This window comes from Oculina patagonica, chromosome 8 (genome assembly GCF_052425735.1).
Source record: "Oculina patagonica isolate OP01 chromosome 8, crgOcupat, whole genome shotgun sequence".
Classification (NCBI taxonomy): Eukaryota; Metazoa; Cnidaria; class Anthozoa; order Scleractinia; family Oculinidae; genus Oculina; species Oculina patagonica.
The window spans coordinates 3,272,684-3,289,198 of record NC_135765.1 but is presented as its reverse complement, the minus strand read 5'-3'; the positions used below and the strand labels follow the sequence as shown (position 1 = coordinate 3,289,198).

Genomic DNA, 16,515 nt, shown 5'->3' with positions numbered 1-16,515 from the left:
ACAGTTGTCTCCCAAGCAAGAACACCCCAGATTGTCAGGGGGACGTCTGTCCACTAACTTTTAACTTCAAATTCTATTTTCAACATCACATTAAATCTTCCATATTTCGTATTTCTCTAAGTTTTATTAATCCTTTGAGAAAAACTATCTCCCCCCAAACAAAACATCACCAAAAAGTTTACAAAACACCGCAATACGTAGGTTCGTGTAATGAGCGGAGAGTTTTTGCGTTTAACCCAAGTTATTCGGTGGATAAACGGCCTTTATGTATCCATTCGAACAAAGCGCCCTGGGGACGAGGTTGGGGAAATATATTTGAATAACTATATACAGTCGAAGCTCTCTGAACGGACACTCTCGTAAGCGGACAGCTCTACTTACGGCCGCCTTGTTTGAAACCCCGTTTTAACTCCCATACAAACTCTGTATTTTAACATTCTCGTAAGCGGACATTCCCGTAAGCGGCCGCGGACACTTTCAGAGATTACGACTTAGACTTTTTCTTTGTATTCAAGCTCCCGTAAGCGGACACCCCAAAGAAAATCCTATTGAACAACCTCTGTATCTTGTTTTTATTAATCAACTTCACATCGCCGTTCGTCACAATGATTTTACAGTTATTACAGTACCTATTTCAGTGTTTGATTTTTCGTCATCCACGTCCGTCCGGTTATTGTTAGCTGGGCAAGCTCCCGTAAGCGGCCATCTATCCCCTACACCTCTAGTGGCCGCCTACGAAAACCATTCTCGTAAACGGCCAGCTCCAGTTACGGACACTTTTTTCGCGTCCCGAGGGTGTCCGCTTACGAGAGCTTCGACTGTATATAGGGATAAGAACAACTCAATTTTAGGGATAATGAAAATCAAAATAAAAGGGATAACAGCTTTGGTAATTTCAGCGATAAGGAATAACTGTCCTCAAAATGATTGGGATAAGGGATATCGTACCCCCCCCCCCTCCCAACATCCTCTGGCCTCTCTTAGAGAACGCGAACTTCAAATGCCTTCTTGAAAATTCGATTCGCACTTCTCTGACTCTGGATTCAGGGAAATTCTTGCTCTTCCAATGTGTTCTCTTTGTGCCCTTTCGTGTACCGGGCTAGCCGACAAAACAACCACTTTCTTCAGAAATTTAGGTAGAGAATGGGCTCCGAAGTGCCCGCCAACTACACAACGGAGAGCGGTTTGTTTGTATGAGTCATGATGAGTTTTGTCCGAGTCACCGGCGCGGGGATCAAAATTCTGTGACGTCATTAGTGTGCTTCGCTATTGAAAACCCTGACTGTTAGGTAATGCCACATTCTCGTCCCCATAGCCCTTTCGTTTCTCTTAGCCGGCTTGGCACGAGAAAACGGAGGGATCTGGGGACATAGGATTTTTGAATTAATTCGAATTTTTTTGATTGGCTGTTTGGAACAAAGAATTTCTAAACGGAAGTCAAAAACGTAACGACTCTCTCGTACATTCTTTTGAAACGTCATGACTGCATACATGAAGACCGGAAGTCCTAGAATGTAGGACTGGAAATCCTTTGTCCCCAGAGCCCTTTGTTTCCTCGTGCCAAGGCCCAGCCGGCTAAGAGAAACGAAAGGGCTATGGGGACGAGAATGGTAATGCCAAAGGTTTGGTAATGCCCGTAATGCCTGGGTTTTTTTTTACGTCCCGTGGGGAGTGGGGTTATGTGCCACACCTTCCACAAACGCGCGATCTTCTCAGTCAGGGGACTGGTACTAGTCAATGACAAATACATCGATAATTTTGAAAGCGAAAGGAGCCGGAGAATTGCGGTTATTGGATTTGCGAAAATAATCTTCATCCATCTCACTCGTAGTTACAAGTTTTGTAATATCACATACTCAAAGTTATAAGATACAGATTCATTTACATTTACAGCCGGCTCTTTTTGCAAATATCGGCCGAAGAAAGTCATAATTTCAACTTGTCGTATCGTCAGCAATGGCAGCAACGAAAACGGAAGCAGTGCCATCCGCTTTGCGAAATACGGGCAAGTAAGTCGACAAAATAGCAAACCACTGTCGTTAAACGTGTTCAGTAACCTCCGCAATGCTTTCTTCAATTCCTTTTGTCTTTAAATTACTGTTTTGTCAGGGAAGGACCCGACTCATGGAAGGCTAAACTGAAGGCACCAGCGAAGGACAAACGCATAAGAACCACTGTACGTAAGCTTATACTTTTGTCAGAGCTTCGTTTGTTGTTGTTTGTTTGTTTCTACTGAGTTACAGATAAGGAAACTTTATTTAAACGCCAAAAAAAATTCATAAGTTGTATTTTTTCGGCTTTTCGTTTTCGTGCATTGTCCGAAATTAATTTGCGAAGAAGAAAGTCATTGTAAAGAACCAAAGCCGTGTACTGTATGGCTGTAATATGTGGTCAGTGCTGTTAAACAATAAAATATTGTACTTTGTGACATAGCGAGGCAAACAGGCGCTCCAATTGGCCGTTGTGATATGCTCTGTCGACAGAGAAGTTCATGTTGTCGGCTGGTTGACCCCTGTTCTCGATTTTTTTTTTCACTAGTGTTTGTGATTTGCCAACCTGTAATTTGACATGTCACGAAATACCAGCGTGTCTTTTCCTGTTCGTGAACTTGTTTTTTCATGCCTCTCATTTCTTGTTTGGTATAGCTGAACTCGCCAACCCGATAATGCTTTTTTTCGTTTTCCATATCTTTATTTTACTTGCATGCAGAAAATGAAAACAAATACAGTTCTCAAGAAATGCTGAGGGTGGTGACTTGCTTGTCTGTTCTCATTAGGTTTTATTTCATCCCTGAAAGTACATGTTAAGGTGGCTCCAATAGGGTATTTATTTATCGCCGTTGCGCAAGCTAGTGTTATGATATTTTGAATGCTGTTTTTGCATTCGTTTTTACACCCAGTCCTCTCAAACTTATTAAATGTAATACGCAATGATGAAATAGTGTTTTACTATCATCTCTGTTAAAATCTTGGCTTTTAGTCTTGATTTATAAATGTCCAGACAAATGCGCTTTTTACCCTTTACATGACTTTATTTGTGATTTTCTTGAATATCCTTCGGTGAAACCTTCCAAAATTTCACAGTACATTGACAACGACGGGAAACAAATTTTAAGCACGAAAAAAAGTAGGGTTTGTACAGACAGGTTTTCAATATTTGCAAATTTATGTCTTTTCCCGCTACGGAAAAACAGGTCTGATAGATTTCCCTGGAAAACGAGCTCCAGCTAAAGTAAAATATTTATTACTAGTCTGCCAAATTTTACGGAATTTCACCTAAGGAAACGTGAGGAAATTCACTGTTGGTTTTGCTTTTTTTTGCTCATTGTTGACGCCATAAAAAATAAAAAATAATGACGTTTTCCTTTGAGCGCACACAGATTACTAAAGCTTTTTCCTGGGCACGTGTGCGATCATAAAACTATAGGGAGCCACCATAAACTTATAATGCCTTTGGAAGACTTTTTTTCAGCAAATTGTATCTTTGGGGAAATTTAAGGCCTTTTTAACCTTTAATGGTTTTTTTAATAGGATGTCACAGCAACTAAAGGAAATGAGTTTGAAGACTACCTTCTCAAGAGGGAATTGCTTATGGGAATTTTCGAAAAAGGTTACGAAAAGCCCTCACCCATACAAGAAGAAAGCATTCCTATGGCTCTAGCAGGAAAGCACATATTAGCCAGAGCAAAAAATGGTACTGGCAAAACTGCTGCCTATCTGATTCCCCTTCTGGAAAAATGTGACAAGGAAAAGCCACATATTCAAGGTAAGTTGCAGATTAAGTTTAAAAAAAATGCAAGTTGTGTATTTCCAGGGTTGCCACAAGTCAGGAAATGGTACTGTTCAACTTAGTTGTTCTTGTCTTGACCCTTGACTTCTCATGTCTTCTCTTAGGGCTTGTCCTGGTGCCTACACGTGAATTGGCTCTTCAAACGTCACAGATATGCAAAGAACTTGGTAAACACCTTGGAGTACAAGTTATGGTTACCACAGGAGGAACAAGTCTCAAAGATGACATTATGAGACTGTATAATGATGGTAATCAAAATTATATCTCTTGAATGTTTATTTGCATTCATTAAAGGAGGGGGTGATCGCTGTTTATGTTAGTATTCTCTGGTCTCCTCATGCTCAAAAATTGGAAAACAATTTTAGTTTGGCAAGCTTATAGATTGACTGGACATAAGGTCATGTTCGTTGTCAGGGTTGATTGATTGCATTGCATGGCAAATTGACAGAGGTTGCTAGGCATAAATGACAACGTTCTGTCTGGGGAAAAGCATGTTATCACTTGTACGGCAACTATTACTAGAAGTGGAATTTGTGTCTTGGATCTCATTAATCTTTAATCGCCATAATAAGATCCAAGACATGAATACATCTTCTAGTAATAGTTGCTGGACGAGTGACAACATGCTTTTTCCCAGACAGAACATTGTCATTTCCACGTAGTAACGTCTGTCATTTTGCCTCGCAATGCAACCAATCAACCGTGACAACGAACCCCACAACTGAATCTGCTGTACTAAGGCTATTAAATTACAGGAATATTTTTAAAGCTTCTTTATATTTGGTTTTGTCCACAGTTCACATAATTATTGCCAGCCCTGGTCGTATACTAGACTTGATGAGAAAAGGAGTGGCTAAAATGGATCACTGTCAAATGCTTGTCATGGATGAGGTTAGTGTTTTAAAAATACTGTTTTTGAAAGAAAAAAATCAGTGTTTTTTTAAAGCTGAAAGAAAAAGTACTTAAAATAAAGCCCATGACATTTCACACAACTCCTTCAGAGACACTTTTCAAGTGGACTCAAAGTAAGTCCCTGCTGTACTCCAGTAATTCAGCTAAATCAATGCCACCTTCAATCAATCAATCAATTTATTAATGTCATGGTGCGGGATGAGGTTGCCCTCTCTATCCGAGCCAGAGGCTCATGTATAAAGCGCATGAGCAATAAATTTAGTTACAGTTAAATATTGTATTTACCCTAAAAACCCGCAGATAAGCCGCACCTTTTTTCCAAAAATTTTCGCTCGAAAGCGGGGGTGCGGCTTATCTGCGGGAACATTCGGAAAAGGTGCCGTAAATTTTCGTGAACTGATGCTAATTTATGGAAAATTATGTAAATTAATATAACATAAAACTACAAGAGAGTACCGGTCATTGCTTTGGCAAGTTTGACAGCTCCTGGCCTATACTGTTTGCAGTGTCGACAATGGCCTATAACTTTACTTTACTATACTTAACGAGCGAGAAAATACCACGAGTATTCACGAGTAAGATGGCCAATTGTTTCTTTCTCATTTTGCACTCTGATGGAAAATTTGTCAAACTGATTACGAAACTCTCTTCATGCAACGAGTTTATCTCCAATAGATGGCTCCCAAATGTCTTTAATTTGTCGATATGATAGCCACGAAACCCCTCCATCGCCATCTTGTTTTGCTTTATGTTCTCGCCCTAGTCCCATATTTCACGTCAGATCAAAAGCCTGGTTACTAAGCTACGAACATACCTTATTCCTTATTCTTACTATTTTTCGCGCGTACTGAATTTTGCGAAAATTCGAGAGCCGAATTTCGCGAGTATTAATTTTCGCGATTACAAGAAAAATTAGAGGAAAAGTGTATTAAATTTCGCGATTTTATCAGCGTTTCAAGGATCAGTTGTCAAAGACTAAGAAACAACTGGAAATACACAAAGGTCTGGCTCAATGTAACTCTAAGGAGTCTTCAAACGGAAACTTTAGTGACTGTGCTAAAGAGGTTTTGAACTAATTTGCAAGCTCGAGAAAGTAATCAGAGGAAGGGTGCTAGTCAAAAACAAGATGGAAAAATATTTTTAAAGGTAGATAGTTGAAGTTCCAAATATTTAAAATTTTTATTATTTTGATATAAAATATGGTATTAATTTTCGCGTGTTTAATTTCGCGCAATGTTTTTCGCGAGTACTAAATTTTGCGATTATTTTGAAATCGCGAAAATTAGTAAGAATAAGGTAGTTCTTGTTGCTGTGACACAAAAATCTATGGAAAAACTGCGTTGAATGAAGAAATACCTTTCAACAAATGCCAGAAAAAGATCACCCATAATATGTCAAAGTTGGTTTTCATTATGTAAAAGAGCTCAAATTGTGGGTAAGACTGAAGTATTTTCTGTTTCAATGTTCATTGAGTTTACGTTCGATAAAGAAGACTTCCTGAAGACTCAACTTTGGATTTTTGACTTAACTTTGGATTTTCTTTGATTTACTTTCAAAAAACTTTTTTTCCAACATTTGAGTTGTTAAACTCAGGGTGCGGCTTATCTGCGGGTGCGGCTTATCCGCGGGTGTTTACGGTATTTTGTTTTATTTTATTTATTTTATCATACAACCCTCCAAGTTAAGACCATTTTAGTCGACATGGCGACTAAAATTTTAAAGCTGGCGACTAAATTGGAACCAAAGTCGCCAGCCTGGCGACTAAAATTGAGAAGAAGGATTGAAAGCGTGAGCTTAATTTAGCAGCTTAAATTTTTTCACTGGCGACCAAACCTGAGCAGTCAGTGGCCAAATGGCCACTGAGGAAAAAAATAAACTTGGAGGGTTGTTATAATAATGATTATTAACCCATTGACTCCCGAAGGTTTTACGCGCGCACCCACCCCCAAATTCCCGGCTCTTTTCCAGCATTTAACACAGACGTGCGAGTGGAAAAAATAAACCATATGCGCAGTAAATTCAGACAAATAATTCGTTTCTGAAGTAAACTTTTAATACAACTAGACATGTTAAAAGACTAATTTATGAATTAAAATGTTTATCAACCTTAATAACTTGATCCCAAACCAAGCTTGAAGGCAGTGGAAAAAAATTATTCACTTCCGCGCGTCATTTTAAAAACTCACAAAAACACGAAATTTTTGAACAAAACATAAAGCAATCTTAAAAAAACTCTGGTAAAATGTTGGCATATGTTATGTAAAACTGTTACTGGCATTAATTTAACAGCAATGAAGTATTATCCTGGTACAGAAAAGTGGTAATTGGAAGTGATAAATTATTTGCGAATCATGTTGTTGTGAAATAGAGCAAAACTGCTTTGCAAAACTACAGAATTCCTTCCACAAAATATATACACTCACAATGCTTTCTATAAATCTCAAAGTCAATAAAAATACTTGTTTGTATTTTCTGAAGTACTGTTGTAAATCTTTTCACGTTGAAGGTTGTAAAACACAATTAAAATCTTAGCGACTAAAATCAACAACGCGACGGCAAGTCTGCCGAAAGAGATGCGTATCGGATAACACCTCGTGCACAACAAATCTGTTCGCTTTAAAAGCCTAAAATTCCAAACTAAAGCTGGACAAATGAAAGAAACTTGAAAGAAAGTTTGTTTAAAATTAATTCTCATTCACGATGAAGCTAATAAATGTCTAAAAAAGCTTAAAATTTCGCAAATTTTAAAGCCGTGATATTCCGCATGCACTATGTTCAAATTAAATATTCGAGCTGAAGTGAAAGTGTTTTATTTCAGAGCGACGGCTTTGGAAGGCATTTTTTAGTCAATCACTTTACCAATCTTCCTAAAAATTCCTTTCAAGTTCGAAGCAAATATTGTACATTACCATTTTGCTTTCTGAAGCTTTGAGAAGCTGCATTAAACCGTGATCAAGGCTGTGAATTGTAGTCAAAACACTTTAGAAGCGCCATGACACGAGGTAATCTTGGCAGCCGAAGGAGAGAAAAATTTCTTCACCAAAGCAGTTTTAGCACTCTGTTATCCATTAGTTTCCATTTTAGATCCACTTTAAAATCGATCCATGTTTCTTCATTCCATATTTAGCTTAAAAAAGGTGTTTCTCTGTGTCCAGAACGGAAAACAAGACCCTAGAAGTTTGTAAATACGTCCCGCGAGGCGCCATGCTTTTCTTGTACATTTCAACGCACGTATAAAGGCGAAAAACCTCCTTTCTAGGACCCCTAGAAATCTCTAAAAATATGCGCAGAAAACGGATTCTGATTGGTTTATTTGCCCTTATTATCTATAGAACAATAGGGGAACCAAAAAAGCTCCAGGGAGGGAGGGAAAGGCCTTTTGTCAACACGTGGTTTTTACGGCCGGTTGAGGCCGGCACGGGAATTTGGGGGGTGGTTTTCGCGCGGCCGGTTACGGCTGGCACGGGAGCCAATGGGTTAAATGATTCAAGTACAGTGTTGACGATTTGTTACTAAACCTTGGATTTCTTTGTTATTAGGCCGATAAGCTGCTTTCCATGGACTTCAAGGGGATGTTAGAAGACATAATTAGTTTTCTTCCACCCAGCAGACAGATTCTTCTTTACTCTGCTACATTTCCTTTATCAGTAAAGGAATTCAAGGTCAGCTACTGTATTATGTTATTAGGGATTGTTGATAGTCAGCATCTGCCTGTGTCTTTAAATTTATGTTTGCAGGGAGGGAAGGTGGTATGCTTGACATGGGTTTGCTGCTTTACTGTACAGCAGATTCAGGTTGAGCGTTTAACGGTCTCAGTTGTCACTTTTGTTGTCACAGTTGATTGATTGCATCGCAGGGCAAAATGACAGAGGTTGCTAGGCAGGAATGACAACATTCTGTTTGGGAAAAGCACATTGTCACTCCGCCAGCGACTATTACTAGAAGAGGTATTTGTGTCTTGGATCTTATGGAGATTGAATATTAATAAGATCCAGGACACAAATACCTCTTCCAGTAATAGTTGCTGGACAAGTGACAACATGCTTTTTCCCAGACAGAATGTGGTCATTCCGGCCTAGCAACGTCTGTCATTTTCCCTCGGAACACAATCAATCTACCGTGACAACTAACGCAACAACTGAGATCGTTAAACGCTTAACTTGAATCCGCTGTAACAAGTTCCTCTGACTGTCACCTTGTAATGTAACAGTAATAATATTTGTTACACTTATTTGTGGTTCAATTTTGTAGGACAAACATTTAGAAAAGGCCTTTGAAATTAACCTTATGGACGAGTTGACCTTAAAGGGAATCACTCAGGTGAGCAATATTAGTAACATGCTTCCTTGTATTGTGACAAAGAAACAACTAAGTTGGCCATTCCTTGAACCAAATTCCTGGCCTTGCTGACTCACCGTTCCTATCCTTGTCAGGGCTCGAGACTAACGGTAGCCAACTAGCCAAAGGCTACTAAAATTTAGGTTTTGGCTACCAGGTTTAGCATTCCTACTAGCCATTTGGCTAGTGAAAAACTCGGAAAAGTCAACTGTTCTTGATAGAAATCAATATACCTGACTAGTGAAAAATTACTTTTGGCTAGTAAAATCTGACATGTCACTAGCCAGTAAACCAGTGAGTTAAAAAGTTAGTCTCAAGCCCTGCTTGTGCTGGTGTCCAGTTACAGTGCCTTTGCTTCTGCATGCATTCTGTTTTGGAAATAACTTTCTCAAATTCATTAATAATTCATTAACTTAAAACAAAGAAAATTGTAACCGTGATAGTGGTTTGGATACCCAGTCTTAATAAGCATAGTTATTTTACAATTTTATTTCTGTGTTTACTCTGTAGTTTTTGTTTCAAACACTCGAGACAGTGTTTCATTGGTTATCCAAACACCTCGAATTTCATTAAAAATACTCCACTTTGCATCATATTTTCATTTCCCTTCTCAGTGTTTGGATATCCTGATGAAACAATGCCTCTCGTGTTTGATATATCACTTAGAGATACACTGTAGAGTATAAATACAGTGGAACCTTAATAGTTATTAACCCTATTCAGACCGGGCTTTTTTTGGACCTTCTCTGACCGGAGGGGGGGAGGGGGGGGGGTGGTTCGGAAGCCCCCCTATGTAACTTCCAGAATATTTATACAATCACAATGAAACTTATAGGATATATAGTATATCCGAACATCTTTCTTTTGGTATATGTCACGTGGGATGATGACGTCACATCACGTGACAATTACATCATGATGTCAAAACAGCCGCCATCTTGGATCAGCCATCTTGGATTTCAAAAATGCCAGAAAACCACCCAAAATTACTGCAAAGTACACAAAATCAATAAAATTGTGCTTAAAAACGGTAAAAAGGTGAAAATAATTACATTAAAGTTAATTCTTATTAATAGAAACACGAAAATTACAAATTTGGGAAAACATGCCTGTCAAAATGCCGTTGCCATGGTGATGTCAATTTCCTGACACAACAACCTATCCTACCAAATTATTCCCAGATAAATTTTAGAAAAAGTCGCCAAGTTTGGCATTGTTTGGTTGAATCTAAAAAAAGTTATAAGCGTTCAAAGTCAGCGCGGGCCTCAAAAGCCCCCCCAGTCTGAATAGGGTTAACATGACCACCAATGTGATTGCATTGGTAATTGTGTAGGTTCAAATTACGACAGTAGTACAAATCCTTTTTGTTAAGATATATAGATTAATATTTTTCATATTTTACTTTTCAGTATTATGTATTCCTTGAGGAGAGACAGAAGGTGCACTGTCTGAACACATTGTTTTCCAAGGTACTGTAGTACTTTTAGAGCACAGTTGGAAAACAAAATAAACTTAGTGGTGGTTAATTTCAAGTCCTTTGCACAAAACACTCTTTTGTAAGAAAGATACTATTCTAAGTAGAGCATGATTCACAAGATGTCCGTACTCAGCTGCACAAGTCAATTTCCAAAAAATTGTCATTGGTCATGGTGGGGCGTGGGATGGTTACAACTTGGATTGCTAACATAAAATACATGTATGAAGCTCACATAATTCTTGTTGTTTATTTCTTAGAACAACCCACTGTCCCCTCAACACAACATGCCGACAGCAACAACATGAGCAAATAACAAGTCTAAGCTGGAAAGAAGCTGTAGATTTTCAATTAATGAATAAGTTTTTTACTTTATTTACAGCTTCAAGTGAATCAGTCCATAATATTTTGCAACTCAGTCCAACGTGTTGAGTTGTTGGCCAAAAAGATTACGCAGCTTGGTTATTCCTGTTTCTTCATTCATGCAAGGATGGACCAGAGTCACCGAAATAGGGTGTTCCACGACTTCAGGCAAGGAGAGACAAGGACTCTGGTATCCTCAGGTAATGCTGCTTATTCCCAGTAACTAAGAGGAAATTTAGTAAGAAGCTGTCTGCAGTGACTTACCGTAGTAGTTCTTAGTAACTGAATACAGTTACAGTCAACTTCCTGCAAGAGGACACCCTTGGGACCTGAAAAAGTGTCAGCTTATGGGAGGTAAAAAATGTAGTGTTTGTATGTGGCTGGGACCTTAACTAAGTGTCCGCTTGGGGTGTCTGTTGGCAGCAGTTTGACTATACTTACTGCAGTATGACGAAGCTAAAATTATCAGCATACTTGAGGCTTTCAACATTACTAATTCGAGCAGTATGTAGGATGTATATATGTATGTATGAACCTAACGAATGGCCTTGCTCACTGCAAGTCTCCTGTAGCTCAGTGGTAAAAGCATTGACCTGCTGTGCAGAAGGTCATGGACCAAGCTATCTACCATCTTTGTATTTAATATACATATAATTTGGTTTTTAATCTTACAGTTATATACTAAAAGTAAGATTGAAGTATATTATGTTTACTTTTAAATGCTTCAGCTCATTTGCTCATCGATTTTTGTTTTCCTTTTTCAGATTTATTCACTCGTGGAATTGACATTCAGTCAGTCAATGTTGTAATCAACTTTGACTTCCCCAAAAATTCTGAGACCTATTTGCATCGCATTGGTCGCTCAGGTCGCTTTGGACATCTTGGTCTCGCCATAAATCTACTCACTCACGAAGATAGGTTTGACCTGTACAAGGTTGAGCACGAGCTGGGGACAGAGATTAAACCATTCCCAGTAGTTGTTGACAAAAAACTCTATGTGGCAGAGTTTCAGCAACAAGAAGAAGAGGATGACTAAATGCACACAAATTCTGGTAGGAAAACTACAAACAGGGTTACACATACAGGACAAGAAGTAGCCAAAGAAATTTACATTAATTAACAGAAATCGTAAGATAGTTTAACATAAATTAATTGATTTGATGTCCATGCAATCAAGATTGTGCCAAGTACGAATGTAGTAGAGGGAATCTATTTTCTTTTATACAAGGTTTGGGGGCAAAGTTGCTTTGAAAGCTCCCACCAGGATTCCTTTTATTATTGAAAAACAGTCAACTCCTGCCCTGCAGACACCTCACTATTACAGGCACCCCTGTTATTACAGACAGGAGCTGAAGTCCTGGCAAATAAGAATAACTGAAATTAACTCCCTCAACTACAGATTTTCTCTATTGTGGACACTAAAATTGTGGTCCCAAAGGTGTCCTTTATAGAGGGAGTTGACTGTACACGCACCTGTTACAAAAGGTATTCCTGCTGCTGAGCACCAAACCTTGTTTCAGATAACTTGTAGATATGTGGAGTAGTTTCCTCTTTAAAAAGCTTGAAACTATTAAGTGTTAAAAAGGATTATTGGATTGTTGGTAGGTAGAGGAGTGCAATGCATGGTCAAAAAAAGTGTCACAACAGTTCGCAGAAGTTTTATTGCCAAGATTCTTTAATCAGCTGGGGGAACAAGTGCCAGTCAAATGTCCAATTCTGCCTCCTAAATTTTGACTGGGTTCATCACCAGAGTTGCTAAGCAACATCACATATTATTACGCAATACTGGTGCAAAATTGGGTTCTAAGTACATGCAGTTGCCTCTGTTAAATTTTGATTGCATAATAGGGATCGAAACTTTCACAAAGGATTGCCAAATACTGCACTAGCCCGACGCAAATAGCAAGAGAACCCTGGGCAATTTAAATCTGCTGTGAGGAATGCACTGTCTTTCCTTTCTTGGTATTTGATGACTGTGCTAGGTGTTTTCTTGCTTGTAAACTATACAAGTTTCTCTAAAAAGGAAGCCTAAACTGTAAGTGGTTCCACAAATGGTTGAAGAACTTATCAGTTAAATAGACATTTTAGAGATCTTTGTGTGTTTCTGAACTTTTTTGCTGTGTCCATAATGATGTTATCTAGCCATGCATACATGTATTGTGATTACCTTGTTAGTCTTAGTTTTCCTACCAGAGTTAAAAAGAGCAAGTGAGCTCTGTTAAAGCAAATTACCCTCTTGTAGTTGCATTTACCAAAGATATTTAGTATTTATGTCTTTCTGATATTCAGAAAGACAATAGTATGTGTATCCATGTGGCGTTCTTTGTGAAGTCATGTTATGCCGTTCACTGTCATCTCTACTCTTCAACGCCATCCGATGTGTACAACTGAACTGCACCACCCTACAAATCACATTAAGAATGTGATATAAAAGTGTAAACTCCATTGATTTTAGAAGTCAAATTTGTTTTTCATTCTTTTGTAGCAACTTTAACAAGTTGCTACAGCCACAGCCGGATCGAAGGAATTCTGCAATTTCTTTTAAGTGATTTTATTCATGGTCAGTGCTGGAAAACATAGACGTCTGGAGTGATTATTACTTGAAAGACAGTATAGTGGAACCATGCCTCCCATTCTTAATTTTAATTGTAAAGAAATCCTCTAAAATTGTCAAATTAAGGCAGAAAAGTCTTGGCTTTAGGCTTGTTTATGTTATTGTGTTTTGTACTGTCTCTGTTTTTTGAATTATTGTTTATTGTTGTTGAAGAGGATGACAGTGAATGGCTAGTAGAATCAGTGTTCAATCTGTAAATCGTAGAAATCTTGTCTGTCATAGAAGAGCTCCAAGTAGGTGGGGTATTTGGACGTGGGATAAGGGGATTGATGTCAAAGTATGCCTAGAATGTTCTTGTATCAAGGTACTGAAATTTCCTTCTGTAAGATGTCTGGTTTTTGCTAGGGTTTGGGAAAAAGGTATGGTTGAAAAGGTCCCATGTATGTGCCAGAGTATGACTGAAATGCAAAGTAGTAATTGCACTGCTGCGAGCCAAGTGTGCAAACAGGACGAGTGCATTCCATTATGTATTACTACAGGTTTGTGCAATTTTTTTTATTGGTAGTAACCAAGTACCTGGCACAGTAAAGAGTTTGTGACCTGCAAGAATAGTGTTTTATTTGTAGGTCAAGTCATTTGTTGAGTACAAAAGTAAGCTTCATACTCAATTTACAAGCAATTTCTCCAACGTTTGGTGAAAGAAATGCTGTTGCTACATTACAGGTTGTCTTATGCATATAAGGTCACTGCAAGACTATTTTCTTGAACTTTTATTTTTTATGGCAGTGTTCTCTTGTAATGCAGACTTATTCAAGCAACAGTGTTTTCCAAAAGTAAAGTAACCAAAATCTTGGGGTCTGCCCTCCAAATCTGCTTTTTTTTGGCCTGCTTTTTCCCACTAGTTCTTGTCTGCCTATTGTAAGGAAAGCAAGGCAAGGCAACTAAATTAAAGGCCTACGGTTCACTAGCTGCAGTAAACATTAAGCTAGTTGAAATTTGTAGTTGGAAATTCGATTTAAAGCTAGATTTGCAGGTCATCAGAGTACTTAACTGATCTTTTAGGGCAAATATTCAAATCTCCAAGAATACAAGGAATGAATGGAGACCTGTGGGGAAAAATGTTATACAAAACAGGGCTTGAAAGGTTAAGGAAATGTTAAGTGTTAGTAGCATGACAAAACTAGGAGCTTCTTATTATAGTGTTTATGTATTGTATAAGTGATTATTTATTTGTTATAAACATGTACATATGTATATAATACAAATTATAATTGAGTTGCAGGATTTATTTTCAGAAGTCGGCGTTAAAAAACAAGTTACTGGGGTACTTGTTAGGTGGGAGAGTTAAGAACTTTTGTGTTAAAGAAAGTTGAATCAAACCACAAAAAACAGAACTTGTAAGTTGTTCAAAGCAAGGATCCATACATGTAGTAAATTGCATTTGATAAGTTTAGTAATGACTTTCTTTTCTGTGTGTATGCTGTGTGTTTTTTTCTTCTTTTTCTTTGTTTTGGTCTTTGACACTTTTTTTTATAAGTTTGTAAGTTTTGTTTTTTGTGGTTTGTATGTTCTAATAAAAACAATTCCTCAGGGAACAGAGGTTTTCTTTTCAGCCTTTTGCCTTCATGATGTAGTTTCCCAGAAAAAAAGTTTACTTCAAACTGCCTTCTTACACGTAGCTATAATACTTTTGAAGCTAGTGGGCAATAACATGAAGCACTGTTGCAAGGCTGTGCATTTCAGGCACGCTGTGTGTATGGCGCAAGATAAGTGTTCCCGCAAAACAATTTTGTCAAAAGAGTGCATTTAAAATGTCTGGCCCTACCCCCCACCCCAGGAGCAAGGAATTAAGCTAAGCTAAGCAATTAAATTTTCTAGTGTCTTTTTCAGTCTCAACATAAATGTCTTTTATCGTGATCTCATGTATTCAGGGTAGCAACTGGAAGGCTGAAATTAAAATCTCCTAAGCTTGTTCTCATTGTTTTGTGTGGACTTACAACAGTCTGTCACTGGCTAAAAAAAATGCAAATTCTACTGTCAGTTGGTCTCTAAGACAGAGTTGTTCTCCACATAAAACAACATCTTTAAAATAACGTTACAAAGAAAGTAGCAAATAGCAAACTTTATTTTTATATTGACAACTTGGCTGTGTGTAAAATGAGATTTGACACAGTCAAGGACAAAGTGTACTAGTCAAGTACAAGGAAACGAAACTATTGTACAGCTTTTACTCTTGAGTAGCTACCAATCATGATTTTTTTTTCATAAATGGTGTAAACAATAGAGTATGTGCAGAAATATTTGACAAAATATTTAACTCAACCCACTCTGTTGCCCTTATGCAAAGGAGGAACCAAAATTGAAGTTACAGTTAATGAAATGAATTTGAAATTCAAGTATCTCCCACAAAACCACAAAGTAATTGATCCACTTTTGAGGGAATTACTTGAAGGAAAAGGAGAGTAATTCTAGGGATATTGCATGAAAGAAACTGGATGAAGAACGACAAACATGATTGGAAGAGATTGATACTTCAGTGAATAAATATGAATAAAAAGCTGTACAATAGTTTTGCCCTGGAAACGTCAGGCGAGTTTCCCGTCGGCCATTAAAAGAGGAGGTGGCTGTTAACAAGTGTGGGAAACAAAAGATAATGATGAGGGTAGGGAACATGTTTGTAAACATTTCCTTGAAATCTCTACAGTAACATTTTTGTATCAATACATTTTAGTGGGAATATCAGTTGGACGTGTTTTTCTAGAAGTTGGTTGGTCAAAGGGACTTCGTGGCTTACAAGCCATTGACCAGTTGTTATCAGTTGTTGGGAAAACTTGGTCAGTAACTTCTGTATGTCAACGGGAAGTACATCTGGCCATTTATGTCTTACAGTGACCAATAAGTTGGTAGTAATGTCATGTTTATTTAAGAATGATTTGGTCAACCTCGACCAGCCAAATTCTACCTATAAATTACCTTTTTCAGTAGAAAGGAAATGTTTACAGTAGGCATATCAGTGTGCAGGGATTCCAAGCTCTTGATTTGCTGAAATAAATGCAGGGGGGAGATAGATATGCAAATGGTTTAT

General features: G+C 38.0%; 1 protein-coding gene across 1 annotated transcript; it reads left to right on the top strand.

Moving 5' to 3' along the window:
• Nucleotides 1-1,743: 1,743 nt before the first annotated feature.
• On the top strand, nt 1,744-12,200 carry LOC144662482 (putative ATP-dependent RNA helicase ddx6). The gene is made up of 10 exons (XM_078523296.1): nt 1,744-2,009; nt 2,110-2,176; nt 3,531-3,765; nt 3,894-4,037; nt 4,586-4,680; nt 8,241-8,363; nt 8,953-9,021; nt 10,449-10,508; nt 10,896-11,076; nt 11,641-12,200. Exons 1-10 carry the CDS (start codon nt 1,957-1,959, stop codon nt 11,910-11,912), a joined length of 1,299 nt encoding a protein of 432 aa, XP_078379422.1. The 5' UTR covers nt 1,744-1,956; the 3' UTR covers nt 11,913-12,200.
• Nucleotides 12,201-16,515: the final 4,315 nt, after the last annotated feature.